The 19,747-nt window shown below is 35.0% G+C and overlaps 1 protein-coding gene and 1 non-coding gene across 5 annotated transcripts in view; both read left to right on the top strand.

Moving 5' to 3' along the window:
• The window catches only part of LOC143248537 (uncharacterized), a 211,190-nt gene that overhangs the window by 9,809 nt on the left and 181,634 nt on the right, over positions 1-19,747 (top strand). For 3 of the 4 annotated variants that reach the window (XM_076496963.1, XM_076496961.1, XM_076496964.1), the window contains exons 2-6: positions 9,481-9,885; positions 10,899-11,053; positions 12,019-12,184; positions 13,893-14,038; positions 19,220-19,443. In XM_076496963.1, coding sequence (XP_076353078.1) covers positions 9,578-9,885; positions 10,899-11,053; positions 12,019-12,184; positions 13,893-14,038; positions 19,220-19,443 — 999 coding nt within the window. In that variant the 5' untranslated portion in view covers positions 9,481-9,577. The remainder of the gene's footprint in view (positions 1-9,480; positions 9,886-10,898; positions 11,054-12,018; positions 12,185-13,892; positions 14,039-19,219; positions 19,444-19,747) is intronic. The other variant, XM_076496962.1, reaches the window with a different exon arrangement.
• On the top strand, positions 12,364-12,436 carry TRNAR-ACG (transfer RNA arginine (anticodon ACG)). Its single transcript has one exon. It is a non-coding gene; the product is annotated as a tRNA-Arg (tRNA).

The raw sequence follows: 19,747 nt of genomic DNA, 5'->3' as shown, positions 1-19,747 counted from the left end.
TGTCTATATAAGAACACGTGATGAATATTGTCTATATCAGAACTCGTGATGAACATTGTCTATATCAGAACACGTGATGAATAGTGTCTATATCAGAACATGTGATGAATAGTGTCTATATCAGAACATGTGATGAATAGTGTCTATATCAGAACACGTGATGAACATTGTCTATATCAGAACACGTGATGAATAGTGTCTATATCAGAACACGTGATGAATAGTGTCTATATCAGAACATGTGATGAATAGTGTCTATATCAGAACATGTGAATATTGTCTATATAGGAACACGTGATGAATAGTGTCTATATCAGAACACGTGATGAATATTGTCTATATCAGAACACGTGATGAACATTGTCTATATCAGAACACGTGATGAATAGTGTCTATATCAGAACACGTGATGAATAGTGTCTATATCAGAACACGTGATGAACAGTGTCTATATCAGAACACGTGATGAATACTGTCTATATCAGAACACGTGATGAATAGTGTCTATATTAGAACACGTGCTGAACATTTTCTATATCAGAACACGTGATGAATAGTGTCTATATCAGAACACGTGATGAACATTGTCTATATCAGAACACGTGATGAATAGTGTCTATATCAGAACACGTGATGAACATTGTCTATATCCGAACACGTGATGAATAGTGACTATATCAGAACATGTGATGAACATTGTCTATATCAGAACACGTGATGAATAGTGTCTATATCAGAACATGTGAACATTGTCTATATAAGAACACGTGATGAATAGTGTCTATATCAGAACATGTGAATATTGACTATATAAGAACACGTGATGAATAGTGTCTATATCAGAACATGTGAATATTGTCTATATAAGAACACATGATGAATAGTGTCTATATCAGAACACATGATGAATAGTGTCTATATCAGAACACGTGATGAACAGTGTCTATATCAGAACACGTGATGAATAGTGTCTATATTAGAACACGTGCTGAACATTTTCTATATCAGAACACGTGATGAATAGTGTCTATATCAGAACACGTGATGAACATTGTCTATATCAGAACACGTGATGAATAGTGTCTATATCAGAACACGTGATGAACATTGTCTATATCAGAACACGTGATGAATAGTGTCTATATCAGAACATGTGAATATTGTCTATATCAGAACATGTGAATATTGTCTATATAAGAACACGTGATGAACATTGTCTATATCAGAACACGTGATGAATAGTGTCTATATTAGAACACGTGCTGAACATTTTCTATATCAGAACACGTGATGAATAGTGTCTATATCAGAACACGTGATGAACATTGTCTATATCAGAACACGTGATGAATAGTGTCTATATCAGAACACGTGATGAACATTGTCTATATCAGAACACGTGATGAATAGTGTCTATATCAGAACATGTGAATATTGTCTATATAAGAACACATGATGAATAGTGTCTATATCAGAACATGTGATGAATAGTGTCTATATCAGAACATGTGAATATTGTCTATATAAGAACACGTGATGAATAGTGTCTATATCAGAACACGTGATGAATAGTGTCTATATCATAACACGTGATGAATAGTGTCTATATCAGAACACGTGATGAACATTGTCTATATAAGAACACGTGATGAATATTGTCTATATCAGAACTCGTGATGAACATTGTCTATATCAGAACACGTGATGAATAGTGTCTATATCAGAACATGTGATGAATAGTGTCTATATCAGAACATGTGATGAATAGTGTCTATATCAGAACACGTGATGAACATTGTCTATATCAGAACACGTGATGAATAGTGTCTATATCAGAACACGTGATGAACATTGTCTATATCAGAACACGTGATGAATATTGTCTATATCAGAACACGTGATGAACATTGTCTATATCAGAACACGTGATGAATAGTGTCTATATCAGAACACGTGATGAATACTGTCTATATCAGAACACGTGATGAATAGTGTCTATATTAGAACACGTGCTGAACATTTTCTATATCAGAACACGTGATGAATAGTGTCTATATCAGAACACGTGATGAATATTGTTTATATCAGAACATGTGAATATTGTCTATATAAGAACACGTGATGAACATTGTCTATATAAGAACACGTGATGAATAGTGTCTATATCAGAACACGTGATGAATAGTGACTATATCAGAACACGTGATGAACATTGTCTATATCAGAACATGTGATGAATAGTGTCTATATCAGAACATGTGAACATTGTCTATATAAGAACACGTGATGAATAGTGTCTATATCAGAACATGTGAATATTGTCTATATAAGAACACGTGATGAATAGTGTCTATATCAGAACACGTGATGAATAGTGTCTATATCAGAACACGTGATGAACATTGTCTATATCATAACACGTGATGAATATTGTCTATATCAGAACTCGTGATGAACATTGTCTATATCAGAACACGTGATGAATAGTGTCTATATCAGAACACGTGATGAATATTGTCTATATCAGAACATGTGAATATTGTCTATATAAGAACACGTGATGAATAGTGTCTATATCAGAACATGTGAATATTGTCTATATAAGAACACGTGATGAATAGTGTCTATATCAGAACACGTGATGAATAGTGTCTATATCAGAACACGTGATGAACATTGTCTATATCAGAACACGTGATGAATAGTGTCTATATCAGAACATGTGAACATTGTCTATATAAGAACACGTGATGAATAGTGTCTATATCAGAACATGTGAACATTGTCTATATAAGAACACGTGATGAATAGTGTCTATATCAGAACATGTGAATATTGTCTATATAAGAACACGTGATGAATAGTGTCTATATCAGAACATGTGAATATTGTCTATATCAGAACACGTGATGAATAGTGTCTATATCAGAACACGTGATGAACATTGTCTATATCAGAACACGTGATGAATAGTGTCTATATCAGAACACGTGATGAATAGTGTCTATATCAGAACACGTGATGAATAGTGTCTATATCAGAACACGTGATGAACATTGTCTATATCAGAACACGTGATGAGTAGTGTCTATATCAGAACATGTGAATATTGTCTATACAAGAACACGTGATGAATAGTGTGTATATCAGAACATGTGAATATTGTCTATATAAGAACACGTGATGAATAGTGTCTATATCAGAACATGTGAATATTATCTATATAAGAACACGTGATGAATAGTGTCTATATCAGAACACGTGATGAATAGTGTCTATATCAGAACACGTGATGAACATTGTCTATATCAGAACACGTGATGAATAGTGTCTATATCAGAACATGTGAATATTGTCTATATAAGAACACATGATGAATAGTGTCTATATCAGAACATGTGAACATTGTTTATATAAGAACACGTGATGAATAGTGTCTATATCAGAACACGTGATGAATATTGTCTATATCAGAACACGTGATGAATAGTGTCTATATCAGAACACGTGATGAATAGTGTCTATATCAGAACATGTGAATATTGTCTATATAAGAACACGTGATGAATAGTGTCTATATCAGAACACGTGATGAACATTGTCTATATCAGAACACGTGATGAATAGTGTCTATATCAGAACATGTGAATATTGTCTATATAAGAACACGTGAAGAATAGTGTCTATATCAGAACACGTGATGAACATTGTTTATATCAGAACACGTGATGAGTAGTGTCTATATCAGAACATGTGAATATTGTCTATACAAGAACACGTGATGAATAGTGTCTATATCAGAACATGTGAATATTGTCTATATAAGAACACGTGATGAATAGTGTCTATATCAGAACATGTGAATATTGTCTATATAAGAACATAAGATAAACAACGGTTTTATCAAAACGTGTGATAAATAGCTTTTTTTGAATAATGTAAAATAATCGACGTAAAACATTTTGTGATAAAACTGTAAACTTAATAGCTTGACCCTAATGAAGTTCACCGTTGTTCAAAATAACTCCTTTCCACTCCTGAACTATAATATTCTACAATATCTGGGTTCGTATTATGTAATGGGCTGCTTTCCCTCGCTAAGCAATGTCTTCGTTCCACGTAGTACGTAATATGTCATTTCTGTTACTGCGTACTGTAGTAATATTCATTTTCATAATGTGTTCTTTCCATTTGCTACTCGATGGAATAATGTATCCGCATCCGTAATATCCTGCCACCCCTCCTCACCACAGTGTAGTCGTTCGCTAACACAGTTGTGACACCAACGTTCAATTTCCTAACGTAAGATTATTTCAATTTTAGCCACGCAAGATTATTTTAAGGTATAGCATGTTGATATTAGGACTAGTTTAAAGCCATACAAGAAGAGTTCACCATGTTACATTTCCTAAACATTTTGGTAACTGACAAATGTGACTGAAGCACGTGGTAATCCAAGGCAATTCGTTCGTCAATCAGCCATATATGTAGTCCGATTAATTTAATGAAACTAATCAAACTGGCCAGTTAACCATTTTGTGTGGACTTCGGATCGTCGATTAACCGACCTTCTTTAAGGATAGTCCCCCACTGGTACAGCGATAAGTCTACGGATTTATAACGCTAATATCAGGGGTTCGATTCCCATCGGTGGACTCAGCAGATAGCTCGATGTGGCTTAGCTATAAGAAAAACACACACTCTTTAACAGTAATTTTACCACTTTGTCCTGTCGTGTACTATAAACAGTTCAGTAGCTATTACAGTATTTCCGTACTCTATACCTTGTGAGATCAGGTTCTGACAGTGGAGTTGCTTGTTATAAGATTTGTCTTGTTATAGGGTCAGTATTATTATATGCGTGAAACTTGAAACTCTAAAACACATGTTAAAGCGTACAATAACTTAGGTGTTTGTAAGGATTGCAGTTAACAGACTATCTTTGCATTATATACTTATCTCTAGTTGTTTTTGCAAGCACAAAGCTACACAATGGGCTGACAATGTTGTGACCAACTCGGGTATCAAAACCATATTTTAACGTTATAAAACCTACCACTGACCACCTTGGTGGTGTACTTTTGAACTTTATTAACCTTTGTGTCAACTATTCATATTTTCATTTTGTATAACTCTCTCTTTTTCTCTTATAGAAACGGAAGGTGTGGTATAACATACTGGTTAGAGGCTCGCCTCGCAGCTCCAGCGTCGCGAGTTCGAATCCCCATCACAGAACATGCTCGTTATAAGGTGATGGTCAATATAGCTATTCGTTGGTAAAAGAGTAGCCCAAGATTTGACGGTGGGTGTCACTGCCTCCCTTCCTTCTAGGGTCTAGTCTATCAGTGCTAAATTAGGGAAGAAGAGAGCAGATAGCCAGCCTTCTTGTGGCTTTGTGCGAAACTCAAACCAAACCAAACGAATCAGGAAAATTGGTACTCTTTTACCAATGAATAGTGGGATTGACCGTCACTTTATAACGCCCCCACGGCTGAAAGGGCGAGCGTGTTTGGCGCGACCGGGAATCGAACCCGCGATCCTCGGATTACGAGTCGAGTGCCTTAACCAGCTGGCCATACCGGGCCAACATGTAGATAGTCAGTGATTTGTACACTATACAGTCAATGTCTTTAGATAGCCAATCCGTATATGAAGTGAAAAAGGAAGAAATTCAATACAAATAATATTCAGTTTTATTGCACAAATCCGTATAATAATTACTTTAAAAGACACAAAGGTTTATTTAAGTTGATCTTTTTGACGCATATTTTTTATTTTAAAAGTCTCTTTGTGGGATTTGTGTAATAATTATAGAATATAGTTATACAGAAACCACAAAGGCTCATTATATTTAAAGCAAACTCCATGACAATCTCCAGCTGCAGTTCAACATTTTACATCTTGAACTAATGTGATCAACTAGTCAATAGTCACTGTAAATCATCATGAACTGCATCCCTAGCTTGTAGCTAGGTTTATCATTACAAAGTATAAAATAAGCTACCATATCAAGTAATCCTTTGCCCATAGCTGAGCGTGAAAAATTCCAGCAAATAACATAAATAAAAAAATTGGGACTTAAAAACCTACAAATAGGGACCGTTAAAAAAAAGTAAAGAAACAAGGCTGGAATACTGTACACATTATTTAATATAAACCCCTATTTTTACTCCACCAAATATATTTCTAGGTAACCGCATGGAACCAAAACAGCTAATAAAAGCTATAAAACACAAATATGAAACGTCTGTTTATCTTCGCACGGACCTAACTAGCCTTCACTCCAAATTTGGTGAAGATCTGTCAATAGAGAGAGAATTAGTGGTAAAAATGTAACGTTTATAAAACCCGCAAAACTGAAAATTTGTATGTATATCTCCATGAACTAAATAAATCTCCATACAAATTTGGGTGAAGATCCATTTACATTATGCGTAGTTATATGGACATACAACAAACAGTACTATTATATTTATATAAGTATTTACCTGAACATACAATAGATAGCACTTTTATATTTATATAGATAAGTAGTTACATGGCCATACAATAGCAGTACTATTGTATTTATATAGATACTGATTCATCACTTCGGATTCAACGACCCATTTCGTAAAGTCCAGGACAGCGTGTATGGGTCCTTAAAGTAAAAGTGTCAGAACCACTAACTGGTATTAAGTTAAAGCAAGTTATAAGAGGAACCCACCCGAAATATTGCTTTGAAATTAATTTCCGAATTTCGAGTTTGTGTGATTACAGAAATCACAATTCTTTCGAAACATGTTCCACAACATACTCGAGTATGGAAGTATATTATGCTAATATAACACTATGGAAGCAAACAACAAGTTACAAGCATAATAATCTGTTTTTATCTGGGGAACATACTACATATTTCGACAGAATATGGGATTGGCTTTTTTCAGTCGAAATATGAAATTTGTTTCTCAAATAATAACCCTTTTATATGTTTATAATTTGTTGTTTGTCATTGTATAACTACTGTTACAGAACATACTAGAGATATTATGAACCTGTGTAGACTCAATAACGAGCCAGTTTGTGAAGAGCTAAAAGTTAGAGGTTCCATCCCTGATAAACGTATTCAAAAACGTTTATTTTCTCGTTGTAAATGGCAAAGATACATAATCAGTTATTTGCGTTATGTACACCGCAAGGGATCGAACCTCGAATTCTAGCGTCTTAAGTCTTCAAGCCGCGGTATTTCAGAGGGTAGTTCAGAAGTAAAAAGATAGCGAATCAAATCCGTCTTCTTGACACTTTTCTTCCAATGATTTAAACTATTTACACATTTGTTTATTTCTCTGCTTTGTGAAAATTTCCCGTTACTGTTTATTGTGAGTAACGGGTTTCGTTAAAGGTCACGTTTCACGGTCGTTATGGTAACCGAAAACGACAAAGCTCAGAAACTCGTACGGCTATTCAGATCGGAAGTTTATTTATTTTATTACAACCAACAAAGATATCACTACGAAATATACGTTTGTAATGTTCAGTCTCTTAAGATTCGTTGGAAGTGACAAAAATACAAAGAAACGTGTAATAAGAAAATATAAATAAATAAACAAAATTAGCTCTTCCCATTCATTGATTAGTGCACTTTCTCACACTTTCCTGCTTTATTTTCCAACATGGATTTACAAATCATTATCACATTATTTATGCCTAAATTTTTCTTATTATTAGTTAGTACAAACTATTGTACATAGAATATCTAAAAATCAAATAATTCTTAAACAAAGGATTGGCGTTTCTTTTGGTAATATGAAGATCTTTTATTCACAGATATTTATGTATATAAACATCTTTATTTGCGTTTATATATGATAAAAACAACATGTACTAAAATAAAACGTAATTACATTGTGTTTCTTGAGGGTCGCATTTCAAAGTTTGTTTTACAACATGCAATCGTTAAATCTACCGGTGAAGTTCCTCATTACCTGAATTATTGTTTCATGAGTAATGACAACAATAACACGAAGTTGTTCTTTGTTTCCCTTCTATATTCACATGTTTGAACTAAACGTAAAAATGTATTGTAGTTTAATAACAGAAATGTCCTATGTAATAAATGTGTGGTACACGATCACCCTGTGCTACAAAATATTAAAACAGTTATACCGATACGTATAAAACTATACTACATAATAAACCAATAATACTAATACATAATCAAAGTGTACTACACAATAAACAAGTGATATTAATGTATAATGAAACTGTAGTACACAATAAACCAGTATTAGTAATACAAAATCAAACTGTAGTTCACAATATACAAGTAGTACTAATATATAATCAAACTGTAGTACACAATAAACCAGTTGTACTAATACATAATCAAACTGTAGTACACAATACACCAGTAATACTAATATATAATTAATCTGTAGTACACAATAAAGCAGTAATACTAATACATAATCAAACTGTAGAACACAATACACCAGTAATACTAATATATAATTAATCTGTAGTACACAATAAAGCAGTAATACTAATACATAATCAAACTGTAGAACACAATACACCAGTAATACTAATACATAATCAATCTGTAGTACACAATAAAGCAGTAATACTAATAGATACTCAAACTGTAGAACACAATACACCAGTAATACTAATATATAATCAATCTGTAGTACACAATAAAGCAGTAATACTAATACATAATCAAACTGTAGAACACAATACACCAGTAATACTAATATATAATCAATCTGTAGTACACAATAAAGCAGTAATACTAATACATAATCAAACTGTAGAACACAATACACCAGTAATACAAATATATAATCAATCTGTAGTACACAATAAAGCAGTAATACTAATATATAATCAAACTGTAGTACACAATAAACCAACAGTACTAATATATAATAAAACATTAATATGCTTCTAGGAACATACTTCAAGTTACATTATGTTATTTATATTTTAATGAGAATGGATTAAAAACTGCTTTATGTTATTACCACCATATTCGTTTGTTTCCTATGTGTAATACAACGGTAGGCTGTAATTCATAAAAAAATTATAATATACAATCAGACTGTAGTACAAAACTATGCTGCAGTACAACGATACGAACAGAGCTGCATATTACTAGATAAATGTATTTATACTTCAATTACTATTAGGGATCATGGTAATAGAACAGTGTTGTTTCTACTCATAATATAATTCATCATATTAAGGTAATTGTACTTAATTACTATTAGTGATCATGTTAATAGAACAGTGTAGTTTCTACTGATAATATAATTCATCATCTTAAGAACAAAAACAAATTAAAAAGTTTCTTTACTTTCTTCAACACTAATTTAGGCTTAAGAAAACTGAGCTCACTGTGCAAGAAATGTTACTACAGGTTAATATTTTTTTACTTCCCTCAAACACAGAATTAGGCTTAGCTTCGATTGCAGTTTTTAAATGTCTTTTGTACTTGAGTGTGTACAGGTTGATGGAGAGGATGAATCTACATCCGTTGCTATTCCACTAGTCCGTGAGAAAATCAAGATAATAAGATGTCAGCCTTCGGATCAGGATGAAATTTCATTCTGTTCATGGTCGAAACATTGAAATTGAAGACGGCGGTACTCGAGCAATCCGAAACGCATCCTTCTGCGATGCTATAACATTCGGAAATAAACCTTTGTCTATTAACTCCCGGATTTCCATCCAGCTTCACGCCTGTGAAGAATGGAGCGGAGCTTTACGTCTAGGGGTGACGTCACATGATCCCAGTTCACTAGCGTCCTCTATGCTTCCACGTTTCGCGTGTCAAGAATTTTTTTCAAAAGAGGGATTCTGGGCTCGACCTGTACCAGAAGAATGGGCTGTTGAAGGCAACAGGTAGGCCTAACCTAATAACTGGCCTTACAATATACAAGAAACGTAGTGCAATTATCAGTTACTAATCCACAACTGAAACGTACTTTCCTTCTTATAGTATGTAAGATTATTTTTGGTTACTAATGAAAGTTTGTTAGCTCTATTGGTATTTTCTGGAATGTTGTTTATGTAACATTTTTGATGTTTTGACATACTTCTATGAACATCACCATTTTGAAATAATTTAGTACGGTTATATCTTTAAAAACTGCTTATTATCGATAAGTTCTAATACACTCTGCTTATTCGATAACAAATAATGTTTTAAGTTTCACTCACCAGGATACGCCTTTTATTATATTTTTATTCTTCTTAATTATTATCTTTAATGATATTTTTATTATTTTTAATCATTGTTTTTAATTAACATTTTAAATTATATTTTAGTGAGTATTGGAGTTAATTTTACTTACGTGGACCAGCGAAATTGTTTAACAACAAAATTATTTTTGGGTAACTGTAAACGCTAAATAAAAAAATATGCATTTTGCGTTGATAGACTCAAATAAGTTGTTCAGTCTAACAACGCAAAATGCATATTTTTTTCTTTATGTTCATTGGCCTTAAGATTTTGGCCAGCAGTGTATATACTACCTGGAGCACTCGTTCCCTGGATGGAAGTTATATAAGAAGTGGTTGTGAAAATATACAAACATGACCATAAAAACTACCAGCTACTAAATTTGAAATCACAAGTTTCTCTCTGTACCTTCACATAGGCCTAATGCACTCTGTACCGATTTTGATGAAGACGCATCCGCACTTTGCGAAGTATTTACATGGACAGACCACAAACAATACTATTACATTTATATAGATGTAGCGTTTGCAAATGAAATTTATAGTTCTATGAAAGGAAAAGCATTTACTATCATTATTGAAAGTCGTAGAATTATTTAAAATCAAACTTATACTAATATTTGTATTTATGTTAAGAATAATGAAGCAAGTTTATAATATTTTCATTTTTCTAGATTAACATTTTATATCAACAACCAAGGGTACTTTCATTTATTTGTCAATAATGAACATAAGGGGGCGCTCTTATCGGGACTTCCAGTCAAGGAACAACTTTGGCCTATTCTAGACCTGTACGGAACAACGGTGTCAATAAGGTTTATAGCAACAGGTAAGTTAAGTGTTGTTTGTGTTTAGTACTGCTTTAATTTTATTAATTGAACAACATGTCTCTCGAATTAGTTTAAATTAAATGTTATTTATTGTGAAAACGTAAATTAGAGTTTTTTAAAACATGTTCATGTCGTATCAGTGTAGCAGTACGTACAAACAGTAGCGGTCTGTCGAAGTTTTTGATTTCACTTTGTGTATTTTTTAAAAACAACAATTTATTTTTGCTGAGTGTTACGGTTCGCTCGCTTGTTAAAATACACGTTGTGTGCTATGCCCACCGCAGATATTAAATTTCGATTTTAACGTTATAAACTATTAATGTTCTTGAATAAATGGACGTAATTACAACATAAAAATCTGTATCAGTATACTACTGCTAGTTTTAGTGGTATCAGTGACATGACAAAATGCGCTTTAAAATGCGTCACTAATTAACCAATGTTGGTTTGTTTTGAATTTCACGCAAAGCTACACGAGGGCTATCTGCGCTAGCCCTCCCTAATTTATTAGTGTAAGACCAGAGGGAAGGCAGCTAGTCATCACCATCCACCGTCAGCTCTTGGGATACTCTTTTACCAACGAATAGTTGGATTGACCGTAACTTTTGAACGTCCCCACGGATGAAAGGGCGAGTATATTTGGTGTGACGGGGATTCGAACCCTCGACCCTCAGATTACGAGTCGAGTACCTTAACCACCTAGCCTTGCCGGGCTAAATGTCAATTCCTATAACGTGGTTCGAACCTGGGATCCTGGGTGAGAGCCCGGTTAACCAAAGCAATAATTATTTCCTACAATACTGTCTTTCAATTAAACATTTAATTATTTATTATCTAAGCACGAGAATATTAAATTTTGTTATTAATTTTGTTTAAGAAAATAATTTACTTTTTAAAAAATTATAGATACAGCCATGTTGTGAACGATAGCGGAAGAATTAATGTATATATTTTTGTTTTCCAGAAAGTAATCCACCTGAAGAGGTTGTCGCTAGGGGTCCCGAAGCTCTTCGAGCGTATGAACGTGCGTGCTCGGAAGGCAGTGTTCCTCTTACTCAAACACGTATATTTCTTATCGGAGCGCTAGAAGGCGATAAGTCTTTACTGAAGTGGAAACTGGTAGGAAAAAGGTAACGTATTTTCCTATTTGCATAACCCTAAAAGACAGGCGATTCCACAACTAAAAATAAACAAACGTATGAAAACTACAAAATGTTTGTACGAACAAGAAATTGACATTGAAATAAAACTAGGATTTGTTACCTGGTGGCACAATTTTGACATCAGTATTATTAAGAATTAATTAAGTGGGCCAGTGGCGCAATGGATAACGCGTCTGACTACGGATCAGAAGATTCCAGGTTCGAATCCTGGCTGGCTCGATTAAGTGTTACAACTTTGCTCTCCGCTAATACAGCGGTATGTCTCCGAATTTAAAACGCTAAAATCAGGGGGTCGATTCCCTTCGGTGGGCTCAGCAGATAACCCGATGTGGCATTGCTACAACAACACAAGAATTAATAATTTACATTTTGTTCTGATCTATTAAGAACTACGATATTATTTTAATTTGTCTTTCATATGATTAACCGCGAGTAAGTGGTGTTTATAAATGTTGTACTCCGTCAACACTTTTTGGTCTGATACCAACAGTTTGAAGGCCCGGCATGGCCAAGCGTGTTAAGGCGTGCGACTCGTAATCTGAGTGTCGCGGATTCGTATCCCTGTCGCGCCAAACACGCTCGCCCTTTCAGCCGTGGAGGCGTTATAATGTGACGGTCAATCCTCCTCTTCGTTGGTAAAAGAGTTGGCGGTGGGTGGTGATGACTAGCTGCCTTCCCTCTAGTCTTACACTGCTAAATTAGGGACGGTTAGCACAGATAGCCCTCGGGTAGCTTTGTGCGAAATTCAAAAACAAACAAACTAACTAACAGTTGATTATATGTTTTGAGATTTTTGGATGCACACTTCATGTTATAGTTTCTACGCCTTCTTTAAATACTGTGGTCGATTGTGGCTCACTGTTTAGTGCACCTAGAATGTGAATTCGAACATTCATGATTCGCGTCTCATTTCCATAAAAAAGCGATTTGGGACAGTGTGTGCAACGATATAAGCCCACTTGTTGGTAAACAATAACACACACATATATGTATATATGAAAATATTTTTTTTGTAGTTCAGCACAAAGCTGCACAATAGGCTATCTGTGTTCTGCCCACCACAGGTATTGTAATGCGGTTTTTAACGTTATATTCTTTCAAAGTTACCACTGTATTTCTGGGGAGGGGGGGACACTCGACTCGTAATCCGAGGGTTTGCGAGTTCGAATTCCTGTCACACCAAACATGTTCACCCTTTCAGTCGTGGGGTGAATGTAACGGTCATTCCAACTATTCGTTCGTAAAAGAATAGCCCAAGAGTTGGCGGTGGGTGGTGATGTCTAGCTGCCTTTCCTTTAGTCTTACACTGTTAAATTGTGGACTGCTAGCACAGATAGCTCTCGTGTAGCTTTACACGAAATTCAAACACACAAACAAGACATTTTAAATATTAAAGTGTTGCCACAGCGGTATGCCAACGGGTTTACAACACTAGAAACTGGGTTTCGATAGTGTGATAGGTGGGCATAGTACAGATAGCCCATCGTGTAGCTTTGTGCTTAACTACAAACAGTTAAAGTGTTATAGTGTTAATGAAGTTAAGACAACCCTAATGAACAACTTGCGAAAAGTATGTAACCATATAACATACCGACTTTGAAACAAATGTATAATCATATAACATACTGACTTTGAAACTAATGTATAATCATATAATATACTGACTTTGAAACAGCGTTCCAGAAGAAGAGAAGGAACGGAGATTTTTAGGAATCGATACAACATTTACGTGCCAAACAGTCGAAGAAAATGGGAAAAGCTGGAAGATTGGCAGTGGAACAACAGAAGAAGGAATGACAAACACGAACGTTTTCTCCACAAGTGCGTCTTATTTTATTCATTCTGTGCTAAGCCTTCTCCAAGGTCGTATTTTGTTACAATGATGTCTGGATATTTTATCTTATTATATGTTTTTTATTTGTAAAAAATCGCACCTTGAGTATAAGTTTGATTTTTGATCTATTTTTATATGTTTATAAAATGATTAAAAATAAAAATAAATTAAATTTTTATTTTGAGAAATTCTCCTGAAAAATAGAATTTTGATTTCAACTAGATCGTCAATGAGAAAATTAGTTAGAAATTATTTTATTTTATTTTTGGAATAATTTTACCTTAGTTGGTAGATGTGATGGAGTGACAAGGTTATTGGTCCTGAGTGTAGGGTTATTTGTATGTGTAACTCTTGGTCAGGTGGGTTAAGGCGTGCGACTCGTAATCTGAGGGTCGTGGGTTCGTATCTCGGCCGCACTAAACATGCTCGCCTTTTCAGCTGTGGGGGCGTTATAATGCGATAAATTTGTTTACCTCCAGTGACCATCCGTATTTTGTCTCAAGTACTTTCCATTCAGTGTCTCGACTCTTGCAAATGGATGTGGCTTCGGCTAGCACAGCACATTGATTCATGATGGTTCTTCTGTTTCACTGATTTTTAAGAATATTTTATGTTTTTAAAATTTATTCATTTTAATAACATTTAATAAGCCCATCTTAAGTTCAGATATCAGCTAACTGGAACCATGTACGAGGTCTGTTAAAAAATACGCGGACTGACGTCGTAAAACAAAATGTACTTTATTTAGAAGTTAACAGGTCTGGGACCCCTTCAAAGTACTCTCCTCCCCAACGCACACACTTATCCCAACGGTGTTTCCACTTGTTGAAACAGTCCTGGTACGCTTCTTTTGTAATGTCCTCCAGCTCCTTCGTCGCATTTGCCATAATCTCGGGAATCGTCTCAAATCTTCTTCCTTTCAAGGGTCTTTTGAGTTTGGGGAACAAGAAAAAATCGCAAGGAGCAAGGTCAAGTGAGTAGGAGGGTGGGGAAGAACAGTGATCGAGTGTTTGGCCAAAAACTCACGAGTTCTGAGGGCTGAATTTCGCAGCAACGCGATGCATCTTCAATTTTTCGGTCAAAATCTCGTAACAAGATCCAACTGATATCCCACACTCTCCAGCAAGCTCCCTGACAGTCAGACGTCGATTTGCTTGCACCAGGGTGTTGATTTTGTCGACGTGTGGGTCGTCAGTTGACGTGGAAGGACGTCCAAGACGCTCATAATCTTCAATGGATTGTCGACCATCCTTAAAACGTTCATGCCACTTGAAACATGCTGTACGCTTCATAGCAACATCACCGTAAGCCGTGTTAAGCATAGCAAAAGTTTCAGTCGCAGATTTTCCAAGTTTAACACAAAATTTCACAGCAAGTCGTTGCTCCTTCAGGTCATTCATTCTGAAATCCGCCAAACGAAAAAATCGCACTTCACTTAAAACCGCGTAGCTAATACACAAATGAAGATATCTGCAATCGGGAAATGGCGTCGTAATCAGCTGATCTGTGCGAACCTAGCGACACCAAGCGGATTTCCCTGGAACCAACTGGAGTCGCGCAATTCAAACAGTCCGCGTATTTTTTGAACAGCCCTCGTATAAAATGTGTTAACAACAGGTCTAGCCGTGTTTCTTCACCAACGTTCTCATTTGCCACTGTCCATTCGTGCAAATGGATAAGGCTATACCTGGCACGCTGTCTTGATTTTATGATTTTAAGAACATTCTGTATCATTGGACATAACTTAATACCATAGTACCATATTACTAGTGATTTATTATTTTTAAAAGTGCTGTTTTATTACAACTGTTTTAAATACCACACGAACATTATAAACCAAACATTACAATTGTTTTAAATACGACACGAACATTATAAACCAAACATTACAATTGTTTTAAATGCCACACGAACATTATAAACCAAACATTACAATTGTTTTAAATGCCACACGAACATTATAAACGAAACATTACAATTGTTTTAAATGCCACACGAACATTATGAACCAAACATTACAATTGTTTTAAATGCCACACGAACATTATAAACGAAACATTATAATTGTTTTAAATACCTTACGAACATTATAAACGAAACATAACAATTGTTTTAAATGCCACACGAACATTATAAACCAAACATTACAAATAAGGAAAAATATTCTAATCTTGAAATCCTGAAAATTCACCGTTGTCATCCACATGACTACCATCATCGTGGTCATCACTGCTGTCCGAAATGTCGTTGTCTTCAAATAGAATGCCATCTTCTGTGCTGTCTAACCTTTTGAATAGAATGCCATCTTCTGTGCTGTCTAATCTATTGAATAGAATGCCATCTTCTGTGCTGTCTAACCTTTTGAATAGAATGCCATCTTCTGTGCTGTCTAATCTATTGAATAGAATGCCATCTTCTGTGCTGTCTAACCTATTGAATAGAATGCCATCTTCTGTGCTGTCTAACCTATTGAATAGAATGCCATCTTCTGTGCTGTCTAACCTATTGCTGATGCCACATTACATGTAAGATTTGACTACTATTTCAGTTTTCATAGAATTCCAAGATTTGACAAACCACTCGCACACCTGAGTTGGCCTCTTCAAACGATCTTTTGATGTTAGGTCAAGGAAGTGCCAATGAATTTTGTGATTATTTATGATTATTTTGTTTATTTATTTGTTATTTAACACTAAGTAACTTATACATTTCATTCTAGGTCATGTAGAGGGTCTTGGATTACTGTCTGGTATCGAAACGCTTTCTCTAGGGTTAGGCCTGTGAGCAACGTAATCTTCGCCTGGAAGATGCAGAGATAATTTTGAGACTTATTTTGGGGAAAGAAATAACACCTTCGACGCTGGGAAATACAGTATATAATTTCTTATTAAGCACAGAGTTTATACAATAGGGTATCTGTGCTGTGCTTATTACAAGTATAGGAATTCAGTTTGTAATGGTGTGAGCTCTGATACTTACCGCCGAGCTACAATGGAGCGAAAACACGTATATATATGAACATGTATATAAAAGCATATTTAGGAAAACAAGAAATATATAGACCCTATGAAACCAAAACATTCCAGGGTATTCTGTGTTATTTTGATTAAAGAAAAACATTTTAAATCAACTCTGTGATGCAAAAACCTAGTGAGAGTTTCAGAAATCATATCAGTTTCAACATCATTCCAAATTTTAATTTTATTAACCTGGTTCAATTAGAACATCATAAATTAATAAGTATGTGATGCAAAACTTACATTTTTGGCAGAACGTGGGCAGCCTAATCAGTTTCAATATCATATATTAAGTCACGAGTAAAATTTGCAGTTTTTCAAATTCATGTCAATTTCAGTGATGCTTCCTAATTTAGTTACACTAACTTTCCGAGAAAAACAACTTGAATACCTATATATGATCTAACTTACAAAGATAATATAATAAAATGACAACATTCACACGGTCACCTTAAATGTTTCACACACGTGTTACGAGTGAACGTTTTGGGTATCTTCAGACACACCAGATTCACACTCGTTCATCGGTAAGTCTGAGAGCGTTAAAAGTCAGGTTTTGATATCCGTGTTGATATACCATTGATAGTGTAGTTTTGTGCTTGACAGTAACCAAATGAAGTGCACTAACTTGTAAGACTAGTTACTAATCCCACACAACCGGAATTCATTCGGACTTAACCAGAGTTCTTGATTCTGGCGGAGTTTGTTTTGTTTTTGATTTACGCGCAAAACTACACGAGGGCTATCTGCATTAGCTGTCCATAATTTAGAAGTGTAAGACAAGAAAGAAGGCAGCTAGTAATCAACATCGCCTCCAACTCTTGGACTACTCTTTTATCAACAAATAGTAGGATTGTTTGAAACGTTTTAACGTTAAACGGTTAAAAGAGCGAACATGTTTGGTGTGACAGTGAGAGGGACTCGAACCTGTGATCCTCATATTGCGAGTTGAGCGCTCTAACCACCTGGCCATGCCGGAATTTTAAATCAAACCCGTTGTAAAACAAAGTAAAAAAGTATCTATGTCGGTGTACAGAATACACAACACCTTTGTTTTATAAATGGGGAGTGATCTTAGTTTAGACGATATTTAGAAGGATAAGAAATCAACCGTTGCAAGACTGGAAGAGTAGAACAATTATATGTTAAAGACTATTACACCTCTCCCCAAGCACGTTACAAAGCACGTGCCATTAATAATTTTATCAGCAGAAATAGCATGTCATGATACCGTTCCATCACATAGTATACAATCATATATATCGATGATGTTTCAAGGAAAAGCTTTACGTAACACCTAAAGAGAGTAACTAAAACAATGCGTAACCAAGACAACGGGAAGCTTTCGATCTCTGTTGATAAACCTATACGTGCACTCCCACACTCGAGCGTGTGTGAGAGGTACACTCGTTAAAACCACGACGAAAATAAAAAGCAAAATCCACCTAGTATTGAAATGGATATAAATAACACAATTATCATTATATTAATTACATACGTTTTTCAGTCTCGTTCAGGCCCGGCATGGCCAAGTGTGTTAAGGCGTGCGACTCGTAATCTGAGGGTCGCGGGTTCGCATCCCAGTCGCGCCAAACATGCTCGCCCTTTCAGCCGTGGGGGCGTTATAATGTGACGGTCAATCCCACTATTCGTTGGTAAAAGAGTAGCCCAAGAGTTGGTGATGGGTGGTGATGACTAGCTGCCTTCCCTCTAGTCTTACACTACTAAATTAGGGACAGCTAGCACAGATAGCCCTCGAGTAGCTTTGTGCGAAATTGAAAAACAAACAAACAAAAAACATTCAGTCTCGTTCAAAATATCTTTTGTATATAGTTCTGTTTCATTAATTAATTTTTCCTGGTGTCTAAGTTTAAGTAAATAATCTTAATTATAAATAGCCGTGTTTCGCTAATTAATCTTCTCAATGTATACACGGATTTTTCTCTACGTTAAAATACTTTACAGTTCCACGTAGTAATTTACCTACATTATAAGTATTAAACAACAATGAAGATTTCCTGGTGTTTAAACATGAATACACGTTCTGTAGTTAAGATAGCTACCTTTCGTTAATTCTAGTAACAGTAGAAACACCAGTAGAAATATGTCGTTGACCTACTTACGTTTAATAAATTTATTTTCCATACCCAGGATATGAATACGACCAAGTTCAAGAGAAATACTACCAGGCAATTGCAGAAAATGTCGTCAGGGAACTTCTTCTGCAACGAAAGAAAAAACAAGAAGAAAAAAAGAGAACTCCATTTGTACGAAGTGCTCTCCGCCTACATTCGAGTCTTTCGAAGAAATCAACGTTCAGCAGAAGTTCGAATAAAATCGAAAATTCTGGAAATACTAATCTCAACAAACAAACGGTAATTATTGTAGTAAGGAATATTAAATATAGACACAGATTTCGAGGAAAATAGACGAGAGGAAAGACATTTTGAAACAGAGAGAAACATGGAACTGTTACATGCTGGAACTTTTTAAACGTATTTTAAAGAATGTGCGTTTACCACCAAACACGTAATTCAAAGTAATAACCTCAACGTAAACTTTATCTCAAAAGTTTATAATTATAATGAATTTTCTTCATAAATGATGTTTACAGTTTGTTTTCCATCTACCAACAAATAAAGATGTTCAGATGGTCCCATCCTTGAACATCCTATATAT

The sequence above is a fragment of the Tachypleus tridentatus genome, chromosome 4, assembly GCF_004210375.1.
Source record: "Tachypleus tridentatus isolate NWPU-2018 chromosome 4, ASM421037v1, whole genome shotgun sequence".
Classification (NCBI taxonomy): domain Eukaryota; kingdom Metazoa; phylum Arthropoda; class Merostomata; order Xiphosura; family Limulidae; genus Tachypleus; species Tachypleus tridentatus.
This window is presented reverse-complemented; position numbering and strand designations above follow the sequence as displayed.